This window comes from Lagenorhynchus albirostris, chromosome 9 (genome assembly GCF_949774975.1).
Source record: "Lagenorhynchus albirostris chromosome 9, mLagAlb1.1, whole genome shotgun sequence".
In the NCBI taxonomy this organism is placed as follows: Eukaryota; Metazoa; Chordata; class Mammalia; order Artiodactyla; family Delphinidae; genus Lagenorhynchus; species Lagenorhynchus albirostris.
In genome coordinates, this window is record NC_083103.1 from 12009234 (window position 1) to 12035859 (window position 26626).

The 26626-nt window shown below is 54.5% G+C and overlaps 1 protein-coding gene across 1 annotated transcript; it reads right to left on the reverse strand.

The window, feature by feature from the left end:
• P2RX3 (purinergic receptor P2X 3) lies at window positions 1–26606 on the reverse strand. The gene is made up of 12 exons (XM_060157700.1): window positions 26488–26606; window positions 19703–19838; window positions 19192–19263; window positions 18959–19022; window positions 18161–18254; window positions 17864–17941; window positions 17124–17265; window positions 16434–16570; window positions 1696–1789; window positions 1359–1424; window positions 698–775; window positions 1–302 (listed from the first exon to the last, which is right to left on the reverse strand). Exons 1-12 carry the CDS (start codon window positions 26604–26606, stop codon window positions 189–191), a joined length of 1194 nt encoding a protein of 397 aa, XP_060013683.1. The 3' UTR covers window positions 1–188.
• Window positions 26607–26626: the final 20 nt, after the last annotated feature.

Consider the following 26626-nt stretch of genomic DNA (forward strand, 5'->3'; position numbering starts at 1 on the left):
AGGTCTTAGTGGGAACAGGACGTGTCTTAGAGCAGTGGGAGGGCCAGACACCTGGTCCCGGCTGTGGCCTCAAGGGGTGAGCAGCAAAAATGAGAGCCTCTCCCCTCTCCCATCCCCGTTGCCCAGGTGGGACCCTCTGTTGGGAGGCCTGGAGCCCAAGGGGGAGAGTGGGGCCCACAGAAGAGGCCCTAGTGGCCAATGGAGTAGGCGCCTGAGTCCGTGGACTGCTTCTCCTCTGTGGTCTGGTCGCTGGGGTACACGGGGTTGGCCGAGGCCATGACCTTCAGCGTGGTCTCATTCACCTGCGGGCAGAAGGGCTGGCATGATCGTGCTCTGACTGTGGGCAGGGTCCTCCTATGGGCCCCCGTGGGACAGACTCAGCCTTTGGGGCTCGCAGCCCGGTCATAGGGGAGGTAGAGCGAGTCTGTGACCCCAAGACTCTTCCCATGCACCTCAAAGGCAAACAGACCTGAGCCAACCAGTAGCAGGATTTGTCCCTCCCCGAAGCAAAGAGGGGCCAGTGAGTGGATGCAGACGCTGACCACAGAGCCCACTCTTGGCCGGAGCCCCTCTTGTCGGGATCCCCAGTACACACTGAGGCCCCCAGGAGGTGGGCCCCTGAGAGTCTGGGCTCCGGCTCCCCTCCCTGCCCGGTTCCTCTGCCTCTCGTGGGCGCACCCCACCCTCCCCGACTCACCTCCTCAAACTTCTTGGCTTTGTACTGGTCGGCCCCCTTGAGGAAGTTTAGCAGGATGATGTCGCAGAGGACAGTCCCCTGGAGGTGGAGAGCAGGGCGGCTCAGCGGGGCTGCAGGGCGGGGGCAGCGCGGCGGGAAGCACGGGGCGGCAGGCGGGACTGCCCTTGGGGTCGGGGTGAGTCCTCCAGAGACACCTGACTGATGGTTCCTCTTAGGAAAACATCGAGGGGCCTTGCAGAATATCTCCAGAACCCACCTCCCCAGCTCCTGGGGTGAGCCCAGACCAGACTGCAGAGGGAGGACTTGGTGGGAGAAGCAGAGGGACCGCGGGGGTCCAAGTCCCTGGGGAAGGGGCTCTGTCCCCACCTTGCCAGCTGGGCTCTGTTCCTCGACCGGGCTCTCAGGTCTGGGAACCCTCGAGTCTCCTCGCCCCCCTACACAGTGGCGAACGGGGACTCTGTAGCAGGTGGGGGACTGCCGTGGAGTGAGTGAGCTCTCCAGGACTGGAGATGTTCACGCAAGGGCTGGCCCAGCAGGGAGGTGAGGGCAAGAGGTTGGGCTCACGGTCTGGGAAGGAGAGGGTCACCGCTTGCCCAAACCCTGCCAGCCTGGGCCGCACCCTGAGTGGCCTCTGGACTGAACCCAGAGGGGCTGCACTCACCACTCCCACAGAGGTGAAGGCTGCCACGGAGCTGATGATCGTGGGAATGATGTCAAACTTGCCAGCCTGTGTGCGCAAAGACCCAGGTGAGTGGGCACAGCTCCAACAGGGCCGGGGCGAGGCCTGACGTGGAGCTTGGACCCCCAGCCGGGAAGACCCTGGAGCCTGCAGGGCTCTTGGTACATCCGCAGGCCTCACCTGCTGTGGACATGTGACCAGCGAGGGTCTCAGAGCTGGTCAGTGGGAGGACCCTGCCCCCAGAGGAGCCTCTTTAGGGCCCAGGATGGGTCCAGGTTTCCTCCCCTGTCCCCCGTGTCTGCCTGGCCCAAGGACTCACATTTCCATACACCAGCACGTCGAAGCGGATGCCGAAAGCCTTCAGAAGTGTGCGGTACTCACTGCCGTTCTCTGTCTTGTAGTACTTGGCAAACCTGGAGGCCAGAGAGGAAGGTGGGTCCCGCTGTGGGCTCCTGTCTCTCTTGCCTGAAATTCAGGGGCCTCTAGAGCCCTATGACCCTCACCTACCGAGCAACCCTTACTGATGGTTTGGTGGGACACCTGCCGTGGTCCTCCCTGTGTGGTGAGCTGAACCCCTCCCTGCACAGGCGTCACCTTGGGGGTTTGTTAATAAGGCAGATTTCCAGGCCCCACCCTGAACCCGTGGAATCAGCATCTCTGTGGGTGGAGCCCAGGACTCTGTCTTTTAAATAACGTCCCTAAATGATTCTGAGGTGTATGGAAGTTGGAGCCCAGCTGGACTCCAAGCTTCTTCAGTTCCTTTGTTTGGGTATCCCAGGGCCCGGCAGGGGCTCCCCTCTCCACAGGCTTCTCAGCCTACTTGGGTTCAAAGCCTGGTTCTGCCACTTGTCAGCTGTGCAACTTGGGCCAGTTGCTTAACCTCTCTGACACTCGATTTCCTCATTTGTGAGTGGGAATAATACAGAAGTCCCGCTTCAAAGAGTTGCCATGAAAATTGAATGAAACCACATGTGTCAGGGCTTTAGAACAGTGTCTGGAACAAAGTAAGCACCCAGGAAATGCTCAGTGGTGTTGATACTGCTGAAAAAATACGTTGATTTCTAGAGCAGTTTACAGAGCAGTTTTAAAAAGTGTCTTTAGACACCTCATCTCACAAACTTGTGGGATAGGGATGTGACTGCTCTGATTTTCACATGAGGCTCCAGGGGTTAAGTGACTGGTCCAGGGTTACCCAACTGGCTGAGACCTGGTGCTGGATTTCCTCCAGTTCAAGAATTTGTCCTCTGTACCTTCTCTGCCTGGGCTGCTGGCTGCCAGGAACCGTGCTGGAGACTGATAAGAATGATCGCATTTAATTCTCACCAAACACAGTGAGGTGGGTGTTCATACCCCCATTTGGAAGATGCCTGTGGGGTGAAGGGACCCGCCTGTAGTCTCACAGTCAGTAAGGATTCGAATTGCATTTGGCTTTTGGCTTCTAAAGCCAGTGCGTTTCCCCTTACACGGCTCTGCCCACCACGGGCAAAACTCTAACGGTAGCAAAGTGCAATCTCTTTGGGCTACTGTCCCAAAGCTGTAACACAGGCTACTGATGCCAGCATCCCAGGAAAATGGTGAGGATTAAGTGAGAGGATGGTCGAGAACGAACTCAGAAACCTCTGCAACTGTGTGGCGTCGACATCGTTCTCATTCGGTGCCTCCCTTTCAGTGTTTCCACTCCCCAGAGATTCCCAGGCCAGTCCCAGGCCTCTCCCAGCACAAAGAGGGAGTCTGAGAAACTCCTTCCCTGGAAGTGTTCCGTGTTTGACGTGACGCCCCTCCCAGGGATGTCTGCCTTCCAAACTGTCCAGCAGGGAGAATGAAGTGCTGAGCCCAAGGGGATAAATAATGGAGAGCTCACGGGCAGGGGAGGAAGGTCATCTGTGGTGGGGAAGAGCCTCCTGAAACTGTAAGTATCGGCCGCTGTCTGCTCTGGCTGCCAGGGAACTTTGGGGTCAGGCAGAAATGAGTTCAAATCCTGGCTGCACCACTTGCTGGCGGTGTGGGGCCTTTTAGGGGACTTAGCCCTCAGGGTTTGACTTCCCACGCCTATAAAATGGGGGCGCTCAGGCCCCCTTTGCAGGTCTGTTAGCGAGAAGGGTTGACCCCTCTGTTAGAGACCAGCCCTTCGAGGCAGGTGCTCTCCTGATTCCCATGTTGGACATTTTGCCCACCCCTCCACACCCAGTCTCTGCCCTTCTCTGCGGGGGCCTGGGAGCCTGGTCTGCAAAGACTGCTTCCTTCCTGCCCTCTGGTTCCAGCTGGGTTCAGCCAGTGGGAGGCACCCACTGGAAACCAGACGGTGGGAGGGAAGAAGGGCGAGGGCTTTTCCTCTCCCAGTTCCTCTGCTGACTTCCGTCCCGAGGCCCAGAGCCTGTCGGGTGCACCCTCTCCAGTCCTGTGACTGCTCCCTCCCCTTGCCCTGCCGGCTTAGCTGGTAGCAGCCTTCCTGTGGTGCCGCTCTGGTCCTTCCCCAGGCTCCTAGCTTCCTTTAAACTGCCTGCATCTTTGCACACAGTCGTCCTTTTTTTTTTTTTTCCTCCGGTATGCAGGCCTCTCACTGTTGTGGCCTCTCCCGTTGCGGAGCACAGGCTCCGGACTCACAGGCTCAGCGGCCATGGCTCACGGGCCCAGCCGCGGCATGTAGGATCTTCCCGGACCGGGACACAAAGCCGCGTCCCCTGCATCGGCAGGCGGACTCTCAACCACTGCGCCACCAGGGAAGCCCTTACAGCCTTTTTAAGGCCTTAGTCAGGTAACAGGTGCTTTACTTGGGCACACGGCTACAGCCCTGCCCAGGCACAGGCAAGACAGAAGATGGGCCGCCCTCCCCCTGCACTCCTTCCTGACCCAGCTAAACCTCTCCAGGCCTGAGCTTCCTGTTCTGTAAAATGGGGATGGTAAGGGTCAGTGGAAACTGTTTCCGGGAGGAAACAGTCAGTGGTCTCAAAAGGGACGACTGCCTGAATTGGAATTTTGATCCACCCTTACAACTCCAAAATCTGTGCTCTTAACCCAGAACTGTCCTGCCTCTGAGCTCTAAGTGGCCATTAAGGACACAGGCAGCCCTCGTGCTGGATCTCAAAGCCCTTCTGCAGTCTGTGTTCTGTCTCACATCATGGGAGAATTCAGGGCCCTTGTTTGAGACGTGTGGCAACTGAGAGATGGGGACCAGGCAAGGGTGAGAGGTGGGTCACAGATGCTAAGGGCCGGGCAGAGCCTGGGACTGTGGTCCTGAGGGCTACATCCCCAGCCTACGGCTGCAGCCATGGAAAATGCTCTGACATGGACCCGAACAAAAAGTCAGCATCCTGGGCACTGCCGTTCAAAGCAGGGCTGGCTAAATTTATCTTGGGAAGGAATGTGAAGGGAACAGGGAGAAAACCCAAAGCAGACTTGGTTTTCCTCCAGCACCTGCCTTCCAAGAGGCAATAAGCATGATAAGATCATATCTCACCACCCACACACCGTTGGAGGGGGTTTGGCAGGGACTGGTTCTCTACCCGGGAGGGCAGGAGGAGGGACAGCTCTTGGTGGGTGGGGGGAGGCCCCCGCTGCAGACAGGGGAAGGACCCAGACATCCTGACTTCTGCACTCAGTGTGGCCAGTGGAGATCACAGAATCTGGCCCAACCCTGTGGCAGAGATGGGCTTGGCATTCACCAGGGTCTGGGTTATCTTCTCTCCTGGCACCCGGCTGGACCATATTTCCCAGCCGCCTCGCATCTAACCTGGGCCCTGTGACTAGTTCTTGTCAATAGACTGTGAATGGAAGTGAGGTCTGTTACGTCTGGGCTGACGTGTGTTAGAGTTGTGTGGCTTCCTCATCCTCCCTTTCCTCGTGGCCAGGTGCTGTAGAGCCAGGGGAGAACTGAGGCCCTAGAGGAGACATCCACAGGTGGCAGGAGCTCAGATCCCTGAATGACTGTACGGAGCTCCCCACCCTGACTCACAGGGCACTGTGCCATGAGCAAGACACAAACCTTTGTGCTGAGCCACTGAGATGGGGGGGCTGTTTGTTACGGCAGTTAGCAATATTTACGCCGACCATTACAAACTCTTATAATGTTATTGCTGAGAAGATTGAGGCTCAGGGAGAAGAAGTATTTGCTAAAGGACAAAGAATGAGTTAAAATTGGGAGTCATTCAACATTAGACAGAGAGAGGGTAAGGATACCACATTCCTAGGAATAAACCTTCTAAGAAAGTCCAGGAGATCTGTGTGTGGGTCTATGGCTGTCTTTAACTAGCTTTCTGACCCCTGGCAAGTCACTCAACCTCTCTGAGCTTTTTACCTCGACTGATAAATGAGAGTAAGAAGAGCTACAGGAAGGATGAGACGAGATATAGTATGTGCCCAGATATAGTACGTGCTCAAGTCATGTCCCTTTCCCTTCTCATCCTGAGATCAAGGTAAAGTGAAATAATAGTATCTAGACTTGTCTGAACCATTACACTCTCTGGCCTCCTGGAGATAATAACACTAGTAACAATAATGGCCAACATACCTTGAGTGCTTACTGTGTGCGAGGCACTGTGCTAAGTGCCCGACACCTACTAACTCATTTAATGCACACAACCACCCCATGGAATCCAGTACTGCTGCAATTCCCATTTTACAGATGAAGAATCAGGATCAGAGACGTTATGCCACTTGTCTAAGGTCACACCACCAATAGTCAGTGAGTGGAGACAGGATTCAAAGCAGGGCGGTCCAGTTCTAGAGCCCACACTCTTAGCCAGTATCCTAGACTGTTTGTTGTTGTTGTTGCCTGGTTTCTGTTAGGTCCTGGCTAATTTCTTTCAAGTTCCCCGGCTGGGAGCCCCTTTTGCATTTACAAAATGACCCAGAGTCATCAGGTGGGAGTAGGACAGAAAGCATAGGAGAGCCATGAAGTGTACAAAGAAGGACCCCAACCTCCTCATCTAAAAAGGGGAAGGGGCCTTCCTTGGCCTGGCTCACCTCTCTTTTGACGTGTTCCCTCTGTTCTCTCCTTATTGTCAATGAACTCTCTTGCAACAGGGGGGGAAAAAAGGGGGGTGGGGGGAAGGGCTTGGAATTCCCTGGTGGTCCAGTGGTTAAGACTCGGTGCTTTCACTGCCGTGGGCCTGGGTTCGATCCCTCGTTGGGGAACTAAGATCCCATAAGCCACACGGCGTGGCCAAATAAATAAATAAATAAAAGGGCTGAGCTACCCCATGCCTGGGCCCTGATTTCTCCCAAATCCTCCGATTTCTACCTCTCTGGCTTTGGTCTTCTCGTCTGGGAAGTAGAGTTGGTGAGAATGATACCTCCATTCAACACCTTGGCCTGGAATACCACCCTCCCCTCAACCTGGCTGGGTTCACCTTCCCAGCCTCATCTGCAGAACCCCTCTCACTGCACACACACCACGCTATCTGCTTCCTGTACTCCCCGAACACACTCCATAGACAGACTTCTGTGCCTTTGCCCATTCTGTTCCCCTCTCCTCCCCTCTTCCACCGTGCAAACTCCTATTCGTCCATTAGGGCCCAGCTCCGTGGCCTCTCATTTTTTCCTACATTCAGCAGATCTTTGGAGCACGCTACCCTATGCCAGGCACGGTGCTAGGCACCGCTGATCCTTTGGCAAGCTCTGCTCTCATGCGAGGAAGAGAAATACGAATGAACCATGCAATCCCATAAATACGTAAAATTGGAAGTAACCCATAAATAGGTAAACTCGGACATGAGGGCTAGGAAGGAGAAGAGCGCCATTCTAGAGCACAGGTAGTCAAGACGCTGGATGGAGGCTGCAGGGTCAAGGTAGGCTTTGGTGGAAGTGCCGTGAAAGCTGAGACTTGAAGGATGGAGAGCTGAAAGGTAAGAAGGACAGAGCGGGGGCAGCTTTCCCGGCTGAGGGATCTGCAAGCCCTGTCAAGGGAAAGGATGTGGTGTTTTGAAGAAGCTCAGAGAGAGCTCTGGTGGGTGGAGGACAGAGCCAGATGGAAGTGGCCGTGGCTGGTACACCTGGCCCTGGCCGCCACAGCCAGTGTGTGTCTCTCTTCCCACTTCCACGTTCAGGGACTTCATGCTTTAGCTTGAAATTGACCGTGGTGGAGTATTTCCACTACGGAAATCGGCAGGCCCTACAAATCAGCGCCGTTTTCTTTTTCTCCGGAGAGCCGGCTTACCAGTGTAGCACTGGGGCTGTAAAGTCCCCCTAGGCTACCGTTCCTGTCTCTGCTGGGATCCAGGCCTCTACTCCAGTACCTGCCACACCAGACTGTAGTTAATAATTGGGACTGTTGACTACAAGCTAGATCTCACTGTCTCTCTTTGCCCAAGGGCCTACCCAGCGCAGCAAGGAGTGGGGTAAATGCTTGCTGGAGGGATAAATGGATTTCGGAGATTCTCAACATCTCGCAGATGGAGCTTAGCGATGTCAGCCTCCAGGTTTCCTCCTAGTGACTCGGGCTTCTGCATTCCTCGCTGTTCTTCAGGTAGAGCTAGTACAAGGTGGCAACAAAGGCCGTTTCTCTCCCCAGCAGAAACATGTAGGTCTGGCAGCTGGCTGGGTGGGAAAGTAGGCGCTCTTGGTGGGAATAGCCCCTGTGGAGGGGAAATGGGGGAAAGGGTAGGGAGATAATACACGTGCAGCGCTTACTCCAGCTAAGCGCCAGGCCGGAGACTCCCACACCCATTATTTCACCGAGGCCTGGTAACAACAGCTCCATGGCATACTTGCTGGCTTAGGGGCTCTGAAACGAGACAGTCCTGGGCTGGAATCCTGGCTTTGCCACTTGAATGAGCTACATAACCTGGGGCACAGTGCTTTATTTCTCTGAATCTCAGTTTCCCCCAGGTATGAAATGGAAATATAGCAACAGCTGCAGGCTTATTGGAGAGGATTCCATGAACTGCTGGAGGGGAAGGCTGAGCACAGCACCGGCTCGCAGTTTTCCCTGAATATTATCTATTACCATGAGGCAACGCTGTCCAGACTCTCCGGGCTGGAGGGAAGCACCACAGCTCTCCTCAGGCTACTGGGCCTGCAGGGGCACAGCTGGGATCTGAACTCAGGCCTCCTGAATCCTGTTCACCCGCTGCTCACCCACTGCTGCTTCCCTGAGAGAAGATCCAGAAAAGAGAGTTCACTGCAGCCTCAGCGGCGGGCAGGGAGCTTGTTCAGCTGGTGCCTGAGAAAACACCTCAGCTGTGGAGGAAAGCAGAGTGTGGCTCTGACTGTGATGATGCCAGAACTATCTGGGGAGAGATCAGAGCCCAGACACCGCCCAGACACCTGGGCAATTATTAAAGCAGTGGCTCCCATGGAACTTCAAGGAGTCTGGATAAGAATAGCTGCAATAAAAAGCGCTATGTGGCTGACAGAAGAAGTGCTGAGCCAGGAAAGGGAAGGAAGCCTGGGGGCAGGGCGGCACTGGCAGGGATGGCCACTGGGGTTGGGAGGTCCCCTGAGCCCGGGTGTTTGAGTGAAGTGGGGACAGTCATCTGGTGCGCTGACTACCCTCCACGATCCCAACACCCAGCCTCTGATCGTGGGCCCCTGAAGGCTGACCTCTGCAGGCCACGTTCCTGCCCCTCTTTGCCTCGGGTTTCTGGAGGGGTGCGTTGGTTACTGGGAAGAACTGGCCGGCACTGGCCGGGGATCAGAGGGTGGGAAGGAGAGAGGTGGGGTACTTATTCCACCTGCTGCTTCCCTGCGGTTCTGCCTGAGGCTGTATTGCTCTGTGGCTTCTCCTGCCAGGGACCCCAGCTCTCGGCCAGGCTCCCAGCCTTTCCACTGGCTGGGGGACTAGGGGTGGAAACAGCTCCCACGCTGTTAGGCCCTGTGTGTGAGTTTCTTCACAAACACCAGCTGAGCCTGCTTTCCTACCAGGCCCCTCACTGAGATACCTGTTCTGTGACCAGACAGGAAGCCCCCAACACAGGACTGAATCGAACACTTCTGAGGCCTGACAGTACTGAGAAGCTTGTGTGTGTGTGTGTGCGTGTGCGTGTGCGTGTGCGTGTGTGTGTGTGTGTGTGTGTGTGTGCTATCTCTTGCCTCAAGCAGCAACACATAAAGAATGAGTAAGTTACAAAGTCAACTACCATAGTAAGTCACTTGTCAGAGGTATCGCTGCAGGGCAGCTTGGAAGCTACATTCCACTGTGATATATATCACAGGTCTAGAAATAAGAGTGCATGCTTCAGCAGCCCAAGTTTCCAGAGCCCTTCCCCAGATGCCCACATGCACTGATTCAGACTTTTAGAGCTTAGAGATGATCACCTTTAACCAACCCATTTTACAGAGGAGGAAACTAAGGCCCATGGAGGGAATGAGACTTGTCAAAAAAATCACACTGAGTTTTTGTGGCAAGACCTGAACCATAGCCTGTGTCTTCTGACCCACAGCCTGGACGCTGCTGTTTCACCTCTGCCTCATCTGAATTATTCTTGGCTCGCCCCAGCATCAAATGTTTTTTTGTATAAACATTTTTGTTATTTGGGTTCAGGTTTACCATCTCCACTAGATCAAAAATTCCTTGATCACAGGAACTGGCCCCGTTCATCTCCGGGTCAGCCGCGAAGCCCAGCACGTGATATAATTAGATGTTAAAAGAAATCCTCCAAGCCCTCCCCCACTTTAGCCATGAGAGGTTCCCTGCCGCTGCCTGCACACCTCCAGTGAGAGGGAGCCATTACCTGTGGGAGCAGCCCAATTCAGCTATGGACAGCTCCAACCCTTAGCAGCGCTTCCCCACGCTGAGCTGACATTTGTAATCGTCGGCAGTCAATAAGCTGAATGGAGAAGGGTTTTTATCACCACATTCAAATCCCTTGGAAGCTCTCAGACATCTGTTTAGAAACGATCCATCTCCCAAGAAGTGGTGGAAATTCCTTCCCAAAGCAGCGACGACACGTAACTGTTACAACAGCAACAAACTTGCGGGATCTGGGCTGGGCCTGCAAGGGAAAACTTGGGCCTGGAATCCAGGCGTCTAAGTGAGGGAGGTGGTGTTCGCAGCAAAGCTTTTGCCTGGTAGGAAGTAATTTTGCCAGCTGAAAAATACTTTTACAGTTGATTTTATACTGATGGGAAAATATCTCCTGGCAGGCTCACTGCATGGGGTTGAGGCGACATCCTTCCAGCAGGCGGGACTCTTCCCCTTCGAGAAGGGTCCCAAGCTATAGTGATTTACTCACGTTCTAGGAATCTAATCCGCCTCAAAGGAAGACATTTAAAATACGGCTTGTTTGATCTTTTTTAAAAAATTGAACATATTACGATTTATCTTTAATGAGGCAGGGAAGGTTCAATGGACACAGAGCTAGAAGATACACCTGAGAGTCTGGTTTACTAGCTGTCTTATCCTTGGCAGCAATCTTTTTTTTGGCCTCAGTTTCTTCATCTGTAAAATGGAGGAACCATACCGGTCCTGCCAGGATACCTGTGGCTGTGAGCACATGCTCTGGAGCTAGCCTGCCAGGGTTTGAATTCCAGCTCCAGCACCATTTGCTGTGTGGTTTTGGGCAGATAAATGCAACCTCTGAGCCTCAGATTTCCAGCTCTAAAATTCTCCCTCTTTAGAGTCAATGGGATAATCCACAAAGAGCACTTGCTAAGTCCCAGGCTCACAGGTAAGCACTCAGTGAGTGTTAGCCAATATCTTCTACCCATAAGGTTGGTGGTTGTGAAGATAGGGTAGACACGGAAGTTAGCAAGGGCTGAATAAGTTCAGGATTGCTCTCATTGCCTCGCCTCTCACCGTAAGCTAAAGAAAGTGAAGGGGAAAATGGATCAGGGAGAATTCAAGCAAGTATGCCCCATCCAAGAGGGCCTTCACATGTTTCTGTGGAAATGATGGAAATGGCTGCACTTAACACATATTCTATGGCTTTTGAAAGGAGAAAAATCCAGATTGGAGAAAGAAGGATCAAAGCCAAGGGTGCAGTTCGAGTCTGTCTCTGTCAGTTGGCCTGAGATCTTGCTGATCTGCCTGTTGCAACATGGAAGCAGAACACACGCCAGATTTCAGAGCTTCATGAAAGCTGCTGTGGGTACATTTCCAACACGAAACGATCACTAGAAACACCTACAGCACGAGGAACATCTAGCAGCTGAACGAGTGTTTTTTGTCCCAGACACCGAGAGAGGAAATCCAAAACTGCGTTGCCTTTTAGTAGCAAAGCTGTCTTAGGAACTCTCAGGGGAGGAACAAGAAATCAGACATTGCTAAATGCACCCTTTTTCTTCTCTCCTATCATTCCAGCAGTCAGGATGGGGGTGGGGAGGGGAGGGGGGTGGTATATCCCTTATAGCTGCTTTTCTTTTCTTGTTTTCTTTTTTGCAAGCAATGTGTCGGTGGAAGGTGTGCTAGGATCAATGGGTAGATCAGGTCCCTGGCTTTGAGGACCAGCGTTCCTCTTCATTAGGCCGTGTAACCTTGGGCAAGTCTCAAAATCTTTTTGAGCCTACCTTGGGGGCGAGGGGTAGACAATGAGCTATAAATCCTGTGGAAAATAGGTGTGAAAGAGCTTTGCAAACTTAACCCTAGGGGCTCTTAATCTGAGGTCCAGGGATAAGCTTTTAAAGGCCTTCAGAGTCCTGGAATTTTATGCTGCATGAATATAAATGCAGAGAAAAAAGATGGACAAACTGCCCAAGTGGTTAATTTCCTGCAAAAGGAGTAGGACTGGGGGAGGGAGGAGAGTTTTCACGTCGTTACTCTGTTTGGCTTGGATGTATTATTCAGAGAATGGATTTAATCTTATTTGTAGAAATAAAGTATCCTTCATAAAAATGAAATTGCCTGCGAAATTGCTCACGTGTGTGAATACGTGCGTTTTTCTTGGGCAAAATCAGTGCTTTCACCAGGGGCATGAAGGGCTCAGAGACCTCAAATAGTTAGGGCAGGGCTGTGATATCACAAAGGAAAGTCTGTGCTGGGCGCAGAGCACAGGGAGATCAGCTCGGTGCTTTGTGACCACCTAGAGGGGTGGGATAGGGAGGGTGGGAGGGAGGGAGACGCAAGAGGGAAGAGATATGGGAACATATGTATATGTATAACTGATTCACTTTGTTATGAAGCAGAAGCTAACACACCATTGTAAAGCAATTATACTCCAATAAAGATGTAAAAAAAAAAAAAAAAAGACTTGTGCTGGGTATCTCCTCTGACCATGCTCCCTCCCCTCTACCCCACACTTGGACAGTAACCAACGTCCTGTTACTGCCCCCAGACACTGCACTATCCTTTGTGGTTTCCCTATATCCTTTGAAACAGTCTCTGTATTCAACTCTCTTCAAATTACCCAGTTTGCATGTGCCATCTGTTCCCTGCTGGGACCCTGACTGATACAGTATTTATTTATTTATTTATTTTTGGCCACGAGGCACGTGGGATCTTAGTTCCCCGAAGAGGAATCGAACCTGCGTCCCCTGCATTGGAAGCGCAGAGCCTTAACCACTGGACTGCCAGGGAAGTCCCCCGATACAGTATTTTAATAGATGCTCACACAGACGCACATGTATTCACTGACACACACACACTCACCAACTCACACAGCTGATGCACACACTCACACCCACATGTCCACACTCACTCACATATACTCATTCACAAACACACACACACCCACTCATGGGCAAATGCACACTCAGTACTCCCTCAGCAACACTGCCTGTTCCCAGCACTTTGGGGAATGCAGTGCTCTGGTTAAAGTCCTGCTCTCGTGAGCTAAGAGTGCACCAGCCATGCAGGAACCCTGCCTCTGGGGCCCGTCACCCTGCGCACCATGGAATTCGCGATTCTTGCCAGTTCTTATTTTTAGGAATGCTGCACTTTGTCTGGGACTAATGTGGACGAACCCACCAACTGCACACCCTCAAGGTACTTGGAAAGGTTAATTTAGATGGACAGCACCAGGTGCTTTGGGTGGGAGTTGAAAGGAGACACGTTTTAGCTCAATACGAGGTCACCTCTCCAATAACCGGAGCCGCCAATGATGGACAGACCTTTTCTGGGGCTGCACCTCCAAGAATGATGTAGGACTTGGGAGCAAATGACGTCTAAGGAGACTCTAAGGTGCACCCGTGACCTTGGGCTCATCATTTCCCCCTTTGGAGGGTCTGCTTCCTTATCTGCTAAATGACCGCCTTAGTCTAGGTCTCTTCCAGGGGTCTTTAACAGCTCTAAATTATCTGAGTCTCGGAGTCTGCAGGCAAAGATCCTCAGGGGTGGGGGCGGCATTTGGAAAGGAGCTGCAGACGTAATTAGTGATGGAAATGCGAGTCTCTAGCTGCCTCTGGATGTCAGAGTTTTCAGATTAAAACAAGGCTGAATCTTGGCTGAATGATTCCATTCCCTCCAGAGCAAATGGCAACAGCAGAACGTTGAAAAAACAAAAAATCTGGCCTCGGTTGGAGAGGGAGAGGCAGATGAATTTGTTTGGGAGACAAAAGGCCCGGCAAGGAATGGTGCCTCCCGCAGCTGCTAGTCTTTTAACCTCCCGGGACCTCAGATTCTTCGTCTTTAACTGGGGATGAAAGTATCAACCCCACTGCCTGTGTTTTTCTGAGGATAAACAAAAGCGAATGACCGTAGCCTTCCTATGGGGTGGAAAACAGCCAGGAAAATAGGTGTGCGTTCAGGCACCCGTGCTTGCTGGCTCTGTGACCTTGAGAGAATGACTTAACTCGCGCAAGCCTCCATTTTCTCATCTGTGAAGTGGGGGGACGGAAGCTCCTCCTTGGCAGGGGTGAGGAACCTTGAGCCAGAGCACACGGGACACTTTGTACGTGGGGCGGCCAGTATCGGGCCTCTAGCAAGGAGCCTTGCGGGATTCTACGGAGCAGACACATTCTACCGCGTCATAGGAACCGCACCGCGGCTGTGCTGAACCTGGCCGTGACCCTTTTTCTCTTAACAGAGGATTCAGATGGGTGGCCTGGAGCCTCCCCAGCGGGGGATCTTAACTTAGTCTTGGGTGTCCGTGTGGTACCAGCAGCTTGAAGGCAACATGAGGTAGTGGGTGGTCACCCAGGGGAGGGATTTGAGGAAGCTTGGGTACAGCCCCCTGCTTGCCATGGCCACAGAGATTCCCCCATGCCCAGGCTACTCCTTGGGCCCTCTGGACACTCTTAAACCATAGGGTCAAACGCAGCAGCTTTGCTTCTTCATACTCCGGCCTGGAGGTTTTTGGTGAGGGGGGTCAGTCATCCAGGGCCCACACCTCTCAGATGGTTTCCTTTAGGCCCCCGGGAATTGAGCTTGCAGGGTCCTTAGGGACCCTCTGACCTGTCTCCCCAAATTTTCTCTCTCTTTTTTTTTTGGCCGCACTGCACGGCATGTGGGATCTTAGTTCCCCGACCAGGGATCGAACCTGTGCCCCCTGCAGTGGAAGCACAGAGTCTTAACCACTGGACCGCCAGGAAAGTCCCTGTCTCTCGAAATTTAACCCAAGCTTATTTAGGACCAAATCCATCTCCTGCTCTCCTGTTGTGCCTAGGGGTGATAGAGGGTAGAGGGTGGGGGCAGTGTGTGTGTGCGCGCGAGTGTGTGTGTGTGTGTGTGTGTGTGTGTGTGTGTGCGTGTCAGCCAAGCCACTACAAATTGGAAATAAGGAAGTCCAAACCAATTCTTCTTTAAATGAAAGACTTTGTTCTAAAGCTGTATGAGACCAAGAGTCGGGGTCTTCAAACTAGCTACATTCTTCATAAGCTCTCCTGCCAAATGAGTTATTTGGAAGGTTGAAGAATTCCCAATGGCCAGAGAGACGTTATGAAGATGAAAACTTGCATTTGAGATCACGAGGATTTTATTAATTTGTTACTATTTTAAGCCACCATACAAATATCCTTTGTATTGATTTCAGCGTGATGTACTGACTGAATAAATATGCCAGTTTCTGCCAGGGAGCTGAACAGTATTTTTAACCTACTTTAAAATATGTGTTGTTTCCTATGGGTTTTTTTTTTTTTAAGTTTAGAGTTGATTATGATAGCACTTTCAATTTTAAAAAATTCTTCTTTCCAGAGAATACACATATATTTTAAACTATTAAATATAAAGCTTAATGGGGCAGATAATTATTCTTTTAAACTATAAATAAAGGTGGGAAAAAAGGTGAAATGATTCTTTTTGCTTATGTTTACTATTATATTAGATAATACCACTATAACAAAGGAAATTTGAATATATAACTGAAATATATTCTTATACATATTTTTTCCTGATACCTGCCTATTTACCTAATTTAGCCTGTTTAGTGTATATAACACTGTGTACGTCATCAGGGCCCTGCCAGAAACTTCAGGATCTTAAAAAATTAAGGAAAAAAACCTCCCGAGAGCTGAAGCTTTTCACACACTGGCTGATAGGCTCAAGATAATAAGGATACCATCACCATTTCATAGATAAGGAAATGAGGATGGGAGAAGGTCAAAGGCTTTTCAAGGGCTTTCAGCTGTTTCCCAGTAGTTTACCCCAAGTTCTTCTCTTTCCCCTTCTTCAAAATGGGGAGAGGGATCCCTTATGTCTCAAGGCCATTGGGAATATAACTGAGATGATATTTAAAGACTGGCATGAGTTCTTGTTTGGAAAGGCACTGAAAAACTAACGGCCATTGTAATTGTTATTTGTGACTCAGATGAAATCTCCTGGTTATGGAGAGAAATGCAAAATTTCCACCTTGTAAAATGATACCAATTATCGCCCTTGCTTTGTGAAGTGAGAAACCTCAGACAATTCAGGGACAGGCGACGAGTGGGACTACCTACAGCTTCAGAGCCGGAGCTAAGAATGGGCTCAGAATCACAGAACCCAGCATTTGAGGAGACCTGGTCTTGTACTCTAACTGCCGGCTGGGAGCATGAATCCTCCACACGGTCCCTCCCTGTGACGGGGAACTCACAGGATGGCCTGTCCGTCTCCGAGTGGCCGACTGCTGGAAAGTCCTTCCTAATTTTGAGCTGAAATCTGAGGGGGAGGAAGTGGGACCGTCTCTGCCCGGGATGCGTTGCTGCCTGAAGTGTCCTTCTCTAGGACAGCCCTGCCTCCTTCTCCCGAAGTCCCAGGGGGACGGGGGTTACCTGAAGTTGTAGCCTGGGGAGACGCTGCTCTTCTCAGAAACGCTGTCGAGCCGGGTGAAGGAATATTTGGGGATGCACTGGTCCCAAGCCTTGTCCAGGTCGCACACCCAGCCGATCTTAATGCCCAGAACTCCCCCCTGGATGGAGAAAGGGGGCAGATGTGAGCCCTCCCACAGCCCCCGACTTCCGGTCCGCGGTCGGAGTGGAGTGGGTCCCGGTGCGGGGGGTGCATGTCATGACAAATGGACAAGTGCTTTCTTTTCATTTTCCAGGTGGAGGACAGAGGTCGGGAGAAAGAAGAGTGGTCTGTCACACGCTGCTTCGTAAAGAAGTTCTGTGGTTAAGGGTGACCGCCCTTGAGCCTCTAAATCCTGTTTTTGGTGTCTTTAGTCCCTTAGCTACAACCCAGGAAAGTGCCCACAGATCCACTTTCCCACAGTGCAGACCTTCTTGGAGATCTGAGGCTTCTGCCTGCAGGTGAAGCATGACGACAGGAATGGGAAACTGAGGCTGGGCGGGAGGCAAGACCACTCAGGGCAGGGGTGGGTAGGACAGGCACAAAGCCGGTCGCAGGCCTGGGATGCCCCCACCAGGTGGCGCTGCGCCGCAGGCAGCTCCTCTTCCCCAGTAGCCGCTCCCCCTGCCCGAGGGCCCCCAGGCCAGGGAAGGGAAGAGTGGCTCGTTCCTCACCGTGCTGGCCAATTTGGCAAAATTCTGCCCCGCGAACTTGACCACATCTCCCACCCGCAAGATGGGGCAGAAGGGGGCCTTGTCGGGGTGGAAGCGGCATGTCTTCAGGTCGGTGGCAGTCAGGCTGGGAAGGAGGTTTCCCCTGGGGAGGAGAGGGCAAGGTCCAGGGTTAACGCGAGGACAGTCACGCTCGGATTTTCCTCTAGCCGTCCGGAGCCTCAGGGCCCCCGCTCTCTTGGCCACTCGCCTTCTCCCTTACCTCTGTCCCTACATCTTTCTGGCGATTACCCCTCCCTCCCATAGAAGGTTCTGTGTGCTGGGGCTCCCAGAGGGCAGGAGTCTTTACCCATGGCCCCTCTGTTGTGCCGCCTTGTGCTTTGCATGTGGCCGACACCCACCCAGGAGTCGCCAAATGGGGAAGTCACTGAAGAGGGGCTGAACTAAGAGAAAGGGGACACGCACACTGGGCTTGAGGTGGGGAGAAGAGAGATGGGAGGAGCGCCTCGGCCCCACCTTCGGAGGCATCCGAGTTCCAGGCCCAGGTTCAGCTTGTCCCTCCCCTGCTCTGAGCAAAAGCCCCCGTGGGTCCAGAGCCCCAGGGCAGGAGGCTGGCAGAGAAACTGGCCCCAGGGTCCACCCTGGGGAGGTTGGGAATAGCAGCCCCGGGAAGCTGGGGGATGGGGGGGAAGGGTGGGGTGGCAGCACTGCTTGTAGGTTTTAGGGAGGGAGCTTGAACTCACTTCTCAAAGTTGAAGAGGGGGAAGCGGATGCTGTTCTTGATGAAAATAGTGAAGTTCTCAGCTTCCATCATGACAGGCCTGTGGGCGAGAGCAGGAGGTCTTAGCGCCTTGGGAAGAAGAGGGGAAACAGGAGGAGCTTTCACCCCAGGGACCACCTTCCTGCGAGCATCTCCCAGTGGGCACGGCCAGCCCTGGGAGTGGACAGTCCTGGGGGTGCCCAGAGAGGCAGAGCTCCCCCTGCTGGCAGAGCAGAGCTGGGCTGGGTCCTCTTCCCGCCTGCCCTCCTCGGGTCCTTACATCTCCACCGTGTCCACCTCGGCGGGGCACCAGCCCTGGATCTCACAGGTCCGGAGCTCAGAGCTGTAGTTCACGCAGCGGCCCGTGAGGATCCCTGCGAGGGTGGAGCCAGAACTGCTAGGTGCACCCCTGGCCCTTCACCCCTTCCTCCCCCCACCCCTCCATCAGGGACGCACCCCCCACAACGCACACAGGGACCCTGCAGGTGGAGGTAGAGGACAGGCAGGGCCAGGGACTGGGGGTCTGTTAGCCCTGCAGGGCTCTCCCCTCCTCACTTCCTGAGCCCTAGACAAGCCAGAGGGAGGTGACAGCCCTCTCCTCACACGTTCCAAGCCCCAGGCTCCCTGAAGACCCCTTCACCGCTTGCTCTTTCTCGCCTCTGAGCCTTTGCTGCTTCTGTTGCTTCTGCCTAGAATGCCCTTTTTGAAGCTTCTGTCTCCTGCCAAATCCTACCCATCCTTTAGGGCCCATCTCTAGGAAGCCATTCGGGGTCACCCGCCAGGAACCAATCTCTCTCCCTCCCCGCCCCCCCCCCCGGGGTCCCACGGTACCTCCGTGACAGCACTTGCCACCTCATGGCACACCTGTCTGCAGCACCATCTCTGGCCTGGGAACTCTGGGGGCAGCCCCGCCGGGCTGGCCCACAGCCGGCATCCATCAGTGCTGGCAGCGTGACATGGAACAGGCCCATTCCCACCCCCTCCCTTAGGGTGGCTTCTCCCCTGGGGGGGACGTGCTGCCCCCAGGGCCCCACTGACAGTGCAGGGCAGTGAGAGGTGGGGAAGAAGCTGCACTCACCCACCCCTGGGAAGCGCTCGGGCTGGCACTGGCTGTCTGACACACAGCGGAACTTCTCCTCGCTCTGCAGGGAGACAGGTGCGTGCAGGACCCGCACTGGCCCCTGAGGGGGCGGGGCCTGCCCATCGGCGGCCTCTGGAGGGTGGAGGTCCCCGGACACAGCTCCAAGGCTGGGCCCTGGGCCTCTGCTCACACCCTCACCCCACCCCCTGACCATGCTGTCCTCCCCTCACCTCTGGGCAGAATCCTTGCATCTGGTTTTCGGTTACAATCATCTTTGTGATTATGACAAACACGGAGGTGCCCTTGGGAGGAGGAGAAGGGAGAGGAAAAATGCAATGGTGCTAATTCTGTTATCCCCACTGTACAGACGAGGAAACCGAGGCTTGGACTAAGAGATCTGGCCAAGGTCACGGGGCTAATAAAAGGCAGAGGTGGGGTCCAAGCCAGGCTCTTTCCACCCACCTGGCCCTTCTTGCTCCACGTGTTGTCCTTGATTTCAGGACAAGTTGTGCCAGGGCTACAGAGGAACCCAGCTTCCCCCATACCTAGCGCTGCCTAGTGGAGAGGCAGGCCCAAGCCCCCAACACCTCCCAGATGCCGGGGAAGGAGTTCTCTGGCTCACCGATGCCACAGAATCTGGTTTGGGCATCCCATTGGCACTCTCCTTGTCTTGCCCTCTCCCCTTCAACCTGCCCAGTGTCTGGGCACCCAAGCACCCTGGGGTAGGTAGCGGGACCCTACCTGGGGTGGGGTCACATAATCAGACACGTCCATGACTCGGTTGGCATAGTGTCCAAAGCCCTTCACCTTGGTCACCACCGAGGACTCAATGGCTGTGTCCCGCACCTGGTACGCCTTCTCGTGCAAGAAAACCCACCTGGGCAGGAGAGCAGGGGCGGAGAGCAACAGAGGAGGGGCTAGACCCTTCAGACAGAGGCTGGGAGAGGTCCCCTTCCTGTCAACATCAAGAGGACATGGGGTGCCTGGCAGGGGTGCTGGAGGCATGGCCCTGCGAGTGAGCCCTGGCTTGGCTTCAACTCATGTTTCTCTACCTTTCCCCTCACTTCCTCCTTAAAGAGCCCTTTTACCCTAATTGTACCCGCCTGGAAATTTTAATACCATAGATATCATTTATGTCCTGTTTGTGTTTTTGTGCTTTATACATTAGAAGAGTGAGTTTTTTTTCTTATTCTCCAAGAACCAACTTTCACCCCTGTTGAGAACACACTGTCTTTCCCTCTCTGGCTGGCATCTGGGCAGAGAAGGGAGAGGATCACAGGCCTCTGACTCTGTGCATCCCAGGCTTTGCTCATGGCTGTATCCTAGGTGCCGACACACAGTAGGTGTTCAGCAAACAAGTCAGCGGAGGCCCTGAGACCTGGGCGCTTCGCAGAGGCTCCGTCTGTGCAAGGGTCCGGTGAGAAGGGGCAGAGGAGGAAAGGAGGGGCCTTGCCAAGCCCTCACCTGGCAGGTAAAGGGAGTCGGGCGGGAAGGGAGGAGGGGCCTGTAATCTTATTCGTTGGCTTCTGCTGCCACCCAGTGGGCATTTACCTGTACTGGCTTCTCCTGCAGCTTCAAGCCAGTGTGGGACCACGTGGATCGGGGAGGGGCCCCTTCCCTTCTGCCCTCCAAGCCTCCCCCAGCAGCAAGAAGGGCCCGCCGACACATCACTTGTTTCCCTCTGCGTTTCCGCGAGGTGCCCACCTTTCCACGTGAAATCACCCATCCCAGCCCTCGAGGCTCGAGCCACTCTCGGCCTCAATACCACGCGGGGCCTCGGTACTTGCTCCTGACAGCACGTGGGGAGGCACGTTCACCGTCCCCGCTGTGCAGACCAGAAAACCTCTTCAAATATGTTTGGAAAGTGCTGCATGTGCTCAGCTTTGGAGAACACTGGTGACGTATCAGGGAATCTAGGAGTGCACTTTTGGAAATGCGGGGGTTAGGGTCATTTTCTGATGCTAACCAGGGTGGTATCCGGCTGCAGAACTCCATCAGACGAAGTTGAGTGGCAGAAACGGAGACTGTGGCACAGAGGAGACAAAGCTGGGGGGCTCCCAGGCTGGGAAGCGGTGAGGGCAGCTCGCAGGCTGACCCAAGGAGTTTATGAGCAGGGGTTAGGACGTCAAGCCCAGGAGTTTTCTGACCCCTGGGGCCCCCTGATGTTGGGAGATGCAGAGAGGAGCAGCTCCCGGGTCGTGCCGGGGTCACGGTCACTTGTGGGGTCCTGTTTATGGGAACACAGGCTGACGTTTGCAAGCGGCTCCTTGTTCCGTTTTCAGAGAGAGGGTTCGGAGTCATCCCCCCATTGGGGCTTCCCGCAGGCCCCTGAATTCTGAATGCTGTCTCGAGTGGGAGAGAAAGGCTGGTCACAGCCAGCCTGGCAGAGGGCTCCTAGCCTGTCACCTGTTTTACGGTTGCTGCCGTATCCCAGGCAGCATTCTGAGTGATGCCCTATTAAGAGTTATTTGCCTGCTTGTAAAACGTTCCCGGGAACGCCACGCCTCCGTGGAAGTCCGCCGTGCTTTACTTCCCTAGGACTTTTCTTCTGTTTTTAAACTGGGAGGGGTTTCATCAAGGTCTCCGAAGGGAGTGCGGCTCCCATAAACATCCCACCTGCCGTCTAATGTCCTGGCAGAAGGGAGGGGAGCGTCGCTATTACGGAAAACGGCGAAGTCATCGAAAAGTCATCGAAGTCATGGGGCCCTTGGAGCGAAGGGAGGGAGGTTGCAGCTGGAGCACCTTTGCCGCCGCTGTGCCCTCACCCAGGTGGGAGCCACAGATGCCACACGCCCTTCTGGAACCTCCGTGTGCCTGGCCACAGAGCGGACACTCCTCTGAGTGTCGATCAGTGAAATGGTCCCCTGGAGCCCCTCCCCTGTCCTTAAAGGCTGGTCACGTTCAGAACTCTGAGAAGCAGAGTTCGGATGGTTGTTTATCACCGTATAATCAACACGGCACACGGAGTGCTGTACGTGCTGAGGATTCATTGAATCCTTACTCACAACCCAACGAGACACCTGTGTTATTACCCTCACGTTTCAAACGAAGGAACCAAGGCACAGAGCAGTGTGCTGACTCGCCAAGCTGGCCTGCGGGCTCCAACCCCGGCAGACGGCTGCAGAGCCAGAGTGCTCGCGGCCACCCCGGGGGCCCCCAGCTGTGCTCCACTCAGGGCCTGGCCACAGCTGGCCCCCTGAGCTGGACCCTGGTCCTTGTCCTGCTGGCCCTGCCCCATCGCCAGGGACAGCACCTCCTAGCTCAGGAGAGTCTCAGGAGGAAGAGTCCAGGGCTCGAGGGACGATTAACCAGCCTCTTTCCTTCTGGTCCTCCACCCTCATGGCTCCTCCTGTACCCGGTCGGGAGGTGCGGCCGCGTCAGAATTCTCTCTCCGAGTTAAATAACAAGCGGAAGAGTTTCAGTGGCCCCGTGGGGCCCAAAGGCATCATCAGGGCAGCTCAAGATAAGGGGATGCTGCATTTCCAGAAGAGAGGGACTGAGTCTGTCTCCAGAGGCCAGGGCTGAGGAGATGGGGCAGGACTGAGCCTTCAGTTCTTGGCATTTACTCTGCTGCTCTGACTTGTTTTTTTCTCGTGTTCCTGGTTCATTATTTATAGAGCGGAAGGCGGGTGGCAACTCCTTGGCAGGTGGGATGTGCAGGAAGGAGGCCAGAGCAGTGTCCCAGCACCCTCCTGTCCACCCCGCCCCGGGAGTCAGGGAGGAGACCGGGGAGGGGTGTGTGTGTGTGCGCGCGCGCGCGCGTGTGTGGGGAGCAGAGGGGTCTCTTAGGAAGGTGTGAGCCGGGCCGAGCGAAAGGGGGACATGCAGGGGAATCTGAGAAATAACAACTGTCACCATCTTCCTGAGTCACCCGTCCCAGGCAGGCACGGGCTTATGTCGCCTCCCCTTCCCAGGACTCTCGGAGGGGGCATTCCTACACCCATTTTCCAGATATGGGGACTGAGACGTAGAGACGTAAAGCGAGCTGTCTAAGCTCCACTCCTGTTGGTGTCGGAGCCAGGCTTCTAACCAGGTCTCCCCCTCACGGGGCTGCGGTGAGGGTGCAGGGGACACAAGAATGAAAACCACTCCTCTCTCCTGACCTGCAGGAGGGGCTTCAACACTTCTTCCCACCATAAGGCACCTGGTGTGCCGTCCAGGTGGCTCAGGGGCTACCTTGGGCCGAGAAGGCGGGATTCCACGTCCCGCTCTTTGAACTAGAGAGGCTCCCCCTTTAACTGCTTTGCACGTTGAGCTCCATAAGATTTTACACGAGGCTGAATGTCATGAATCAGAGCGGGTGGCTGTGCAGATGGGCCTCGTAGGGGGAGGAACAGGGCGGGAAGAGCAGGGCTGGGACGGGTCAGGGGCGCCATCAACCTCCACAGGCCCTTCCCGTGGATGGAGCATCAAAGGGCCAGGAATGCCCTCCCTGCTGGCTTCCAGGAAGGTGGCTTCCCTGGAAACCAACCTCAGGCCAAGCGCTGCCCGCTGCTGCTGGGGACTCAGGCCCCAGGGATCTTCTTCCTCCACCTCAGGGGCCCACAGGATACAGGAAGGGGGTTGCCTCTTAGGAAGTCCCACCCCCAGAGGAGACTGGCCATTACCACCTGGGCCTGAAAAGAGAACGTGAGAAACACCTGTAAGTCCTGATCTCTCGTGTGTGTGTGTGTGTGTGTGTGTGTGTGTGTGGTCGAGTAGGTGGTGTGTCGCTGTGTGAAATGGTTGGCTCATGTCATATACGTCCTAGGTAAAGCTGTGCATCTGGTCTACCTGGCTGGGCTCATACAGAAGAGATTCAAGTTAAGCAATAACATCAAAGCACTAAAAATCCTTTCAGATTCTCTTGAGTCTAAGCCGTGATCATCTCTCTTCTCATGACCGCATGGACCCTTAGCAGGTTCTCCTGTATCCACTTCTACCCACTGCAATCCTTGGTGTACCAGCCAGGGCAATCTTCCCATCTCTCTCTCTCTCTCTCTCTCTCTCTCTCTCTCTCTCTCTCACACACACACACACACACACACACACACACACACACACACACACACACACACACACACACACAGGTTAAAACGCATCAGTAGCTTCCCATCCACATCCATTACTCTTCTGTAGAAATGAAAGATCTGAGGGTGTCTGATCTGAGGGCCTCTGCCTGTGACGGCACCCCCATCTTACACCACCCTCGCCTTTGCTCTCTCTGCTCCAGCCACAAAGACCTTGTCTTCCCCGCATTTGCCAGCCTCTTTCTCTTTGCAGAGCTGGGTTTCCCTGCCTTGAACCCCCTTCCTTCCCTTCCTTCACCTGGGCTGCTTCTACTCATCCTTCAGCTCCCGGCTTCAATGTTACGTCTCCAGAAAGCCTTCCCTTACTTCCCCGACCCCGGTCAAATTCAAACACCTCTGCACTGGTGGCCCTCCTAGCTCTGTGCGGCCCTTCTTCAACCCTAAGCCACAGCTGGAATTTTACATTTGTTTGTGGAGATGATTTGATTAATATCCGTCTCTAGCACTGTCAGCTCCATAAGGGTGATGACCCTTCCTGCTTTTGCTGACCGCTCTCTCCTCGGTGCCTAATGCCTGTCATGAAGAGATGCTTGATACATTTTTTTCTACATTCATGACAATGGATTCGTGCAGTCCTAACAGTGCACGGGCTCATGTGCACAAAGATGGGGCTCAGGCCAGGGGCTGAGCCAAAGACCGCACTGATGTAACTGCCAGGCACTGCTCTGCGGGGAGCTGTCAGGCTGGGAGATCGATGGGGTTGGATATCAAGACGCCAAAGAGCCTCTCACACCCGCCCCAGCAGGCTGGGCTCCAGCACTGAGGATGGAGCATCAGACTCGATCAGCACGAGGGAGAGACAAGGGCAGTGGGGGGGCTGGAGCCTGCTGTGTCTCCCCTCCATCAATCTCCTGCCTGGAGCCCACGGAGCCAGGCCAGGCCGGAATGTGCTGAGACAGCTTTTGCGCTCACCTGGACCAGCGAGATACCATTTTGCAGCTATAAACAACCACAGCCTCACATATACACGGGAACATGGAGCCTTTAAGCACCAACTTTGCCCCAGGCGCTGGACATGCAGCTGGGGAACATTTGCAAACATCACATCTTGTGAAACCACGAGTTGGAAGGGAACTTCATTTAACGCCATTTAATCCTACCCCAAAGCTTGAATCCCTCCTCTAATATCTCCGAGAGGCGCACTGGCTGTGCAGCCTCGCCTCCAACATCCACGTGAACGGAGCCCACTGCCTCTCAGCAAGCGTGTGGTGCACAACAGATCCCTTAATCCACGCCTGCCCACCTTTCCAGGCTCACACCCGCACGCTACGCCGGCGCCTCGCACACCAGCGGGCTCACTCTCGCAGCCCCGCCCACGCGCACACAGGCCGCCTTTGGTCTCCTTGCCTTAACTCCTGGCACGCATCGGTGGCTTCCGGTCTCACACGCGCAGAACTCTTGTCTCGGGGAACAGCACGAGCCTAGACCCGCGTGCCAGGAAAGAAAACCCCCGAGGTTTCTGCCCAGCTTTCCTAATGCAAATAACCACAAGAAGGACAGAACCTGTGTTTGCCCCCCGGCCATCGTCTGCTCCAGGAACCTCTGCGCATATATACCTCTGTGTGTGTGGCTGTGTGCAGCGGGTTGCCTGCAAGAGGTGGGGGCCGAGAGGGGGGTGTTCGGACCTTGCTCTTAAGCAACTCCCAGGATGGGTTCTAGGGTACAAAGTCAGGTAGATGTAGGGAATTTATGCCTTCTGACAAAGGGGAGCGTTTCTGGATCCTTGAGGGGAGTCCTTACATCATGTTCAGAAAAGCCACTTCTCTCCACAGTAGCTCTCCCCTTGAGTGGCATTTGCACCTGTGTTTCTCCCCACCCCTCCCCAGGGACAGAGGCCCTCACCCAATGCCCCGCTTTTTGTCCTGCCCTCCAAGAGCGAGGGCTTCTCCCCTTCCACGTTCTCTCAGCATCTCCCCCGGCCAGACAGGAGTTCCTCACTCCACAGCGGGTCCGTTGCCTCCTTCCCCCTCTGCCGCCCACCTGGTCAACCCGTCACCATCTCCCTCGTCTCAGCACCTTCCCTTCCCCTTCCCTGGCTCCCCTGTCTTTCCGAGACCCCCGAAGAGTTGACTGAGGGGAATGGGAAGATGGGTGTGTGGGGGGTCTGTGCTCTGGCTTGCTTGGGGCGGGGGGGAGACGAGAGAGGGGAGGGGAGCTGGTCACTTGGGACCTCTCCTGGTGGAGGGTGGTGCAGGGGCGAGGGCTCCCCTCCTCGGGATGTGTGCATAGAGGCCGCTGCCCAACTCCGGAGGATTTACTGGGAAAACGAACGCACCTGGGGACCAGATCCCCGATGGCGGCAGCAGAAGCCTGTTTCTGGGATGTGGCCCCATGGAAGAGACAGTGGGCCCCGAGCGGGGAGAAGCTCAGGCAGCTGGGCAGCAACGCCAGGGGCAGGACGGGGAGGACCGGAGGCCGGGAAGTCCTGCTTCTTGGACCTGAGGGCCACAGACTCACCCCACGAAGTAGGAGATGATCAGCAGCTGAACGGCTCGGTTGATGATCCCGATGGTCCAGCTCTTCACAACCACCGACTTGGTGGTCTCGTAGGTGAAGAAATCTGAGATGCAGTTCATGCTGAGACAGTGACCCCTCA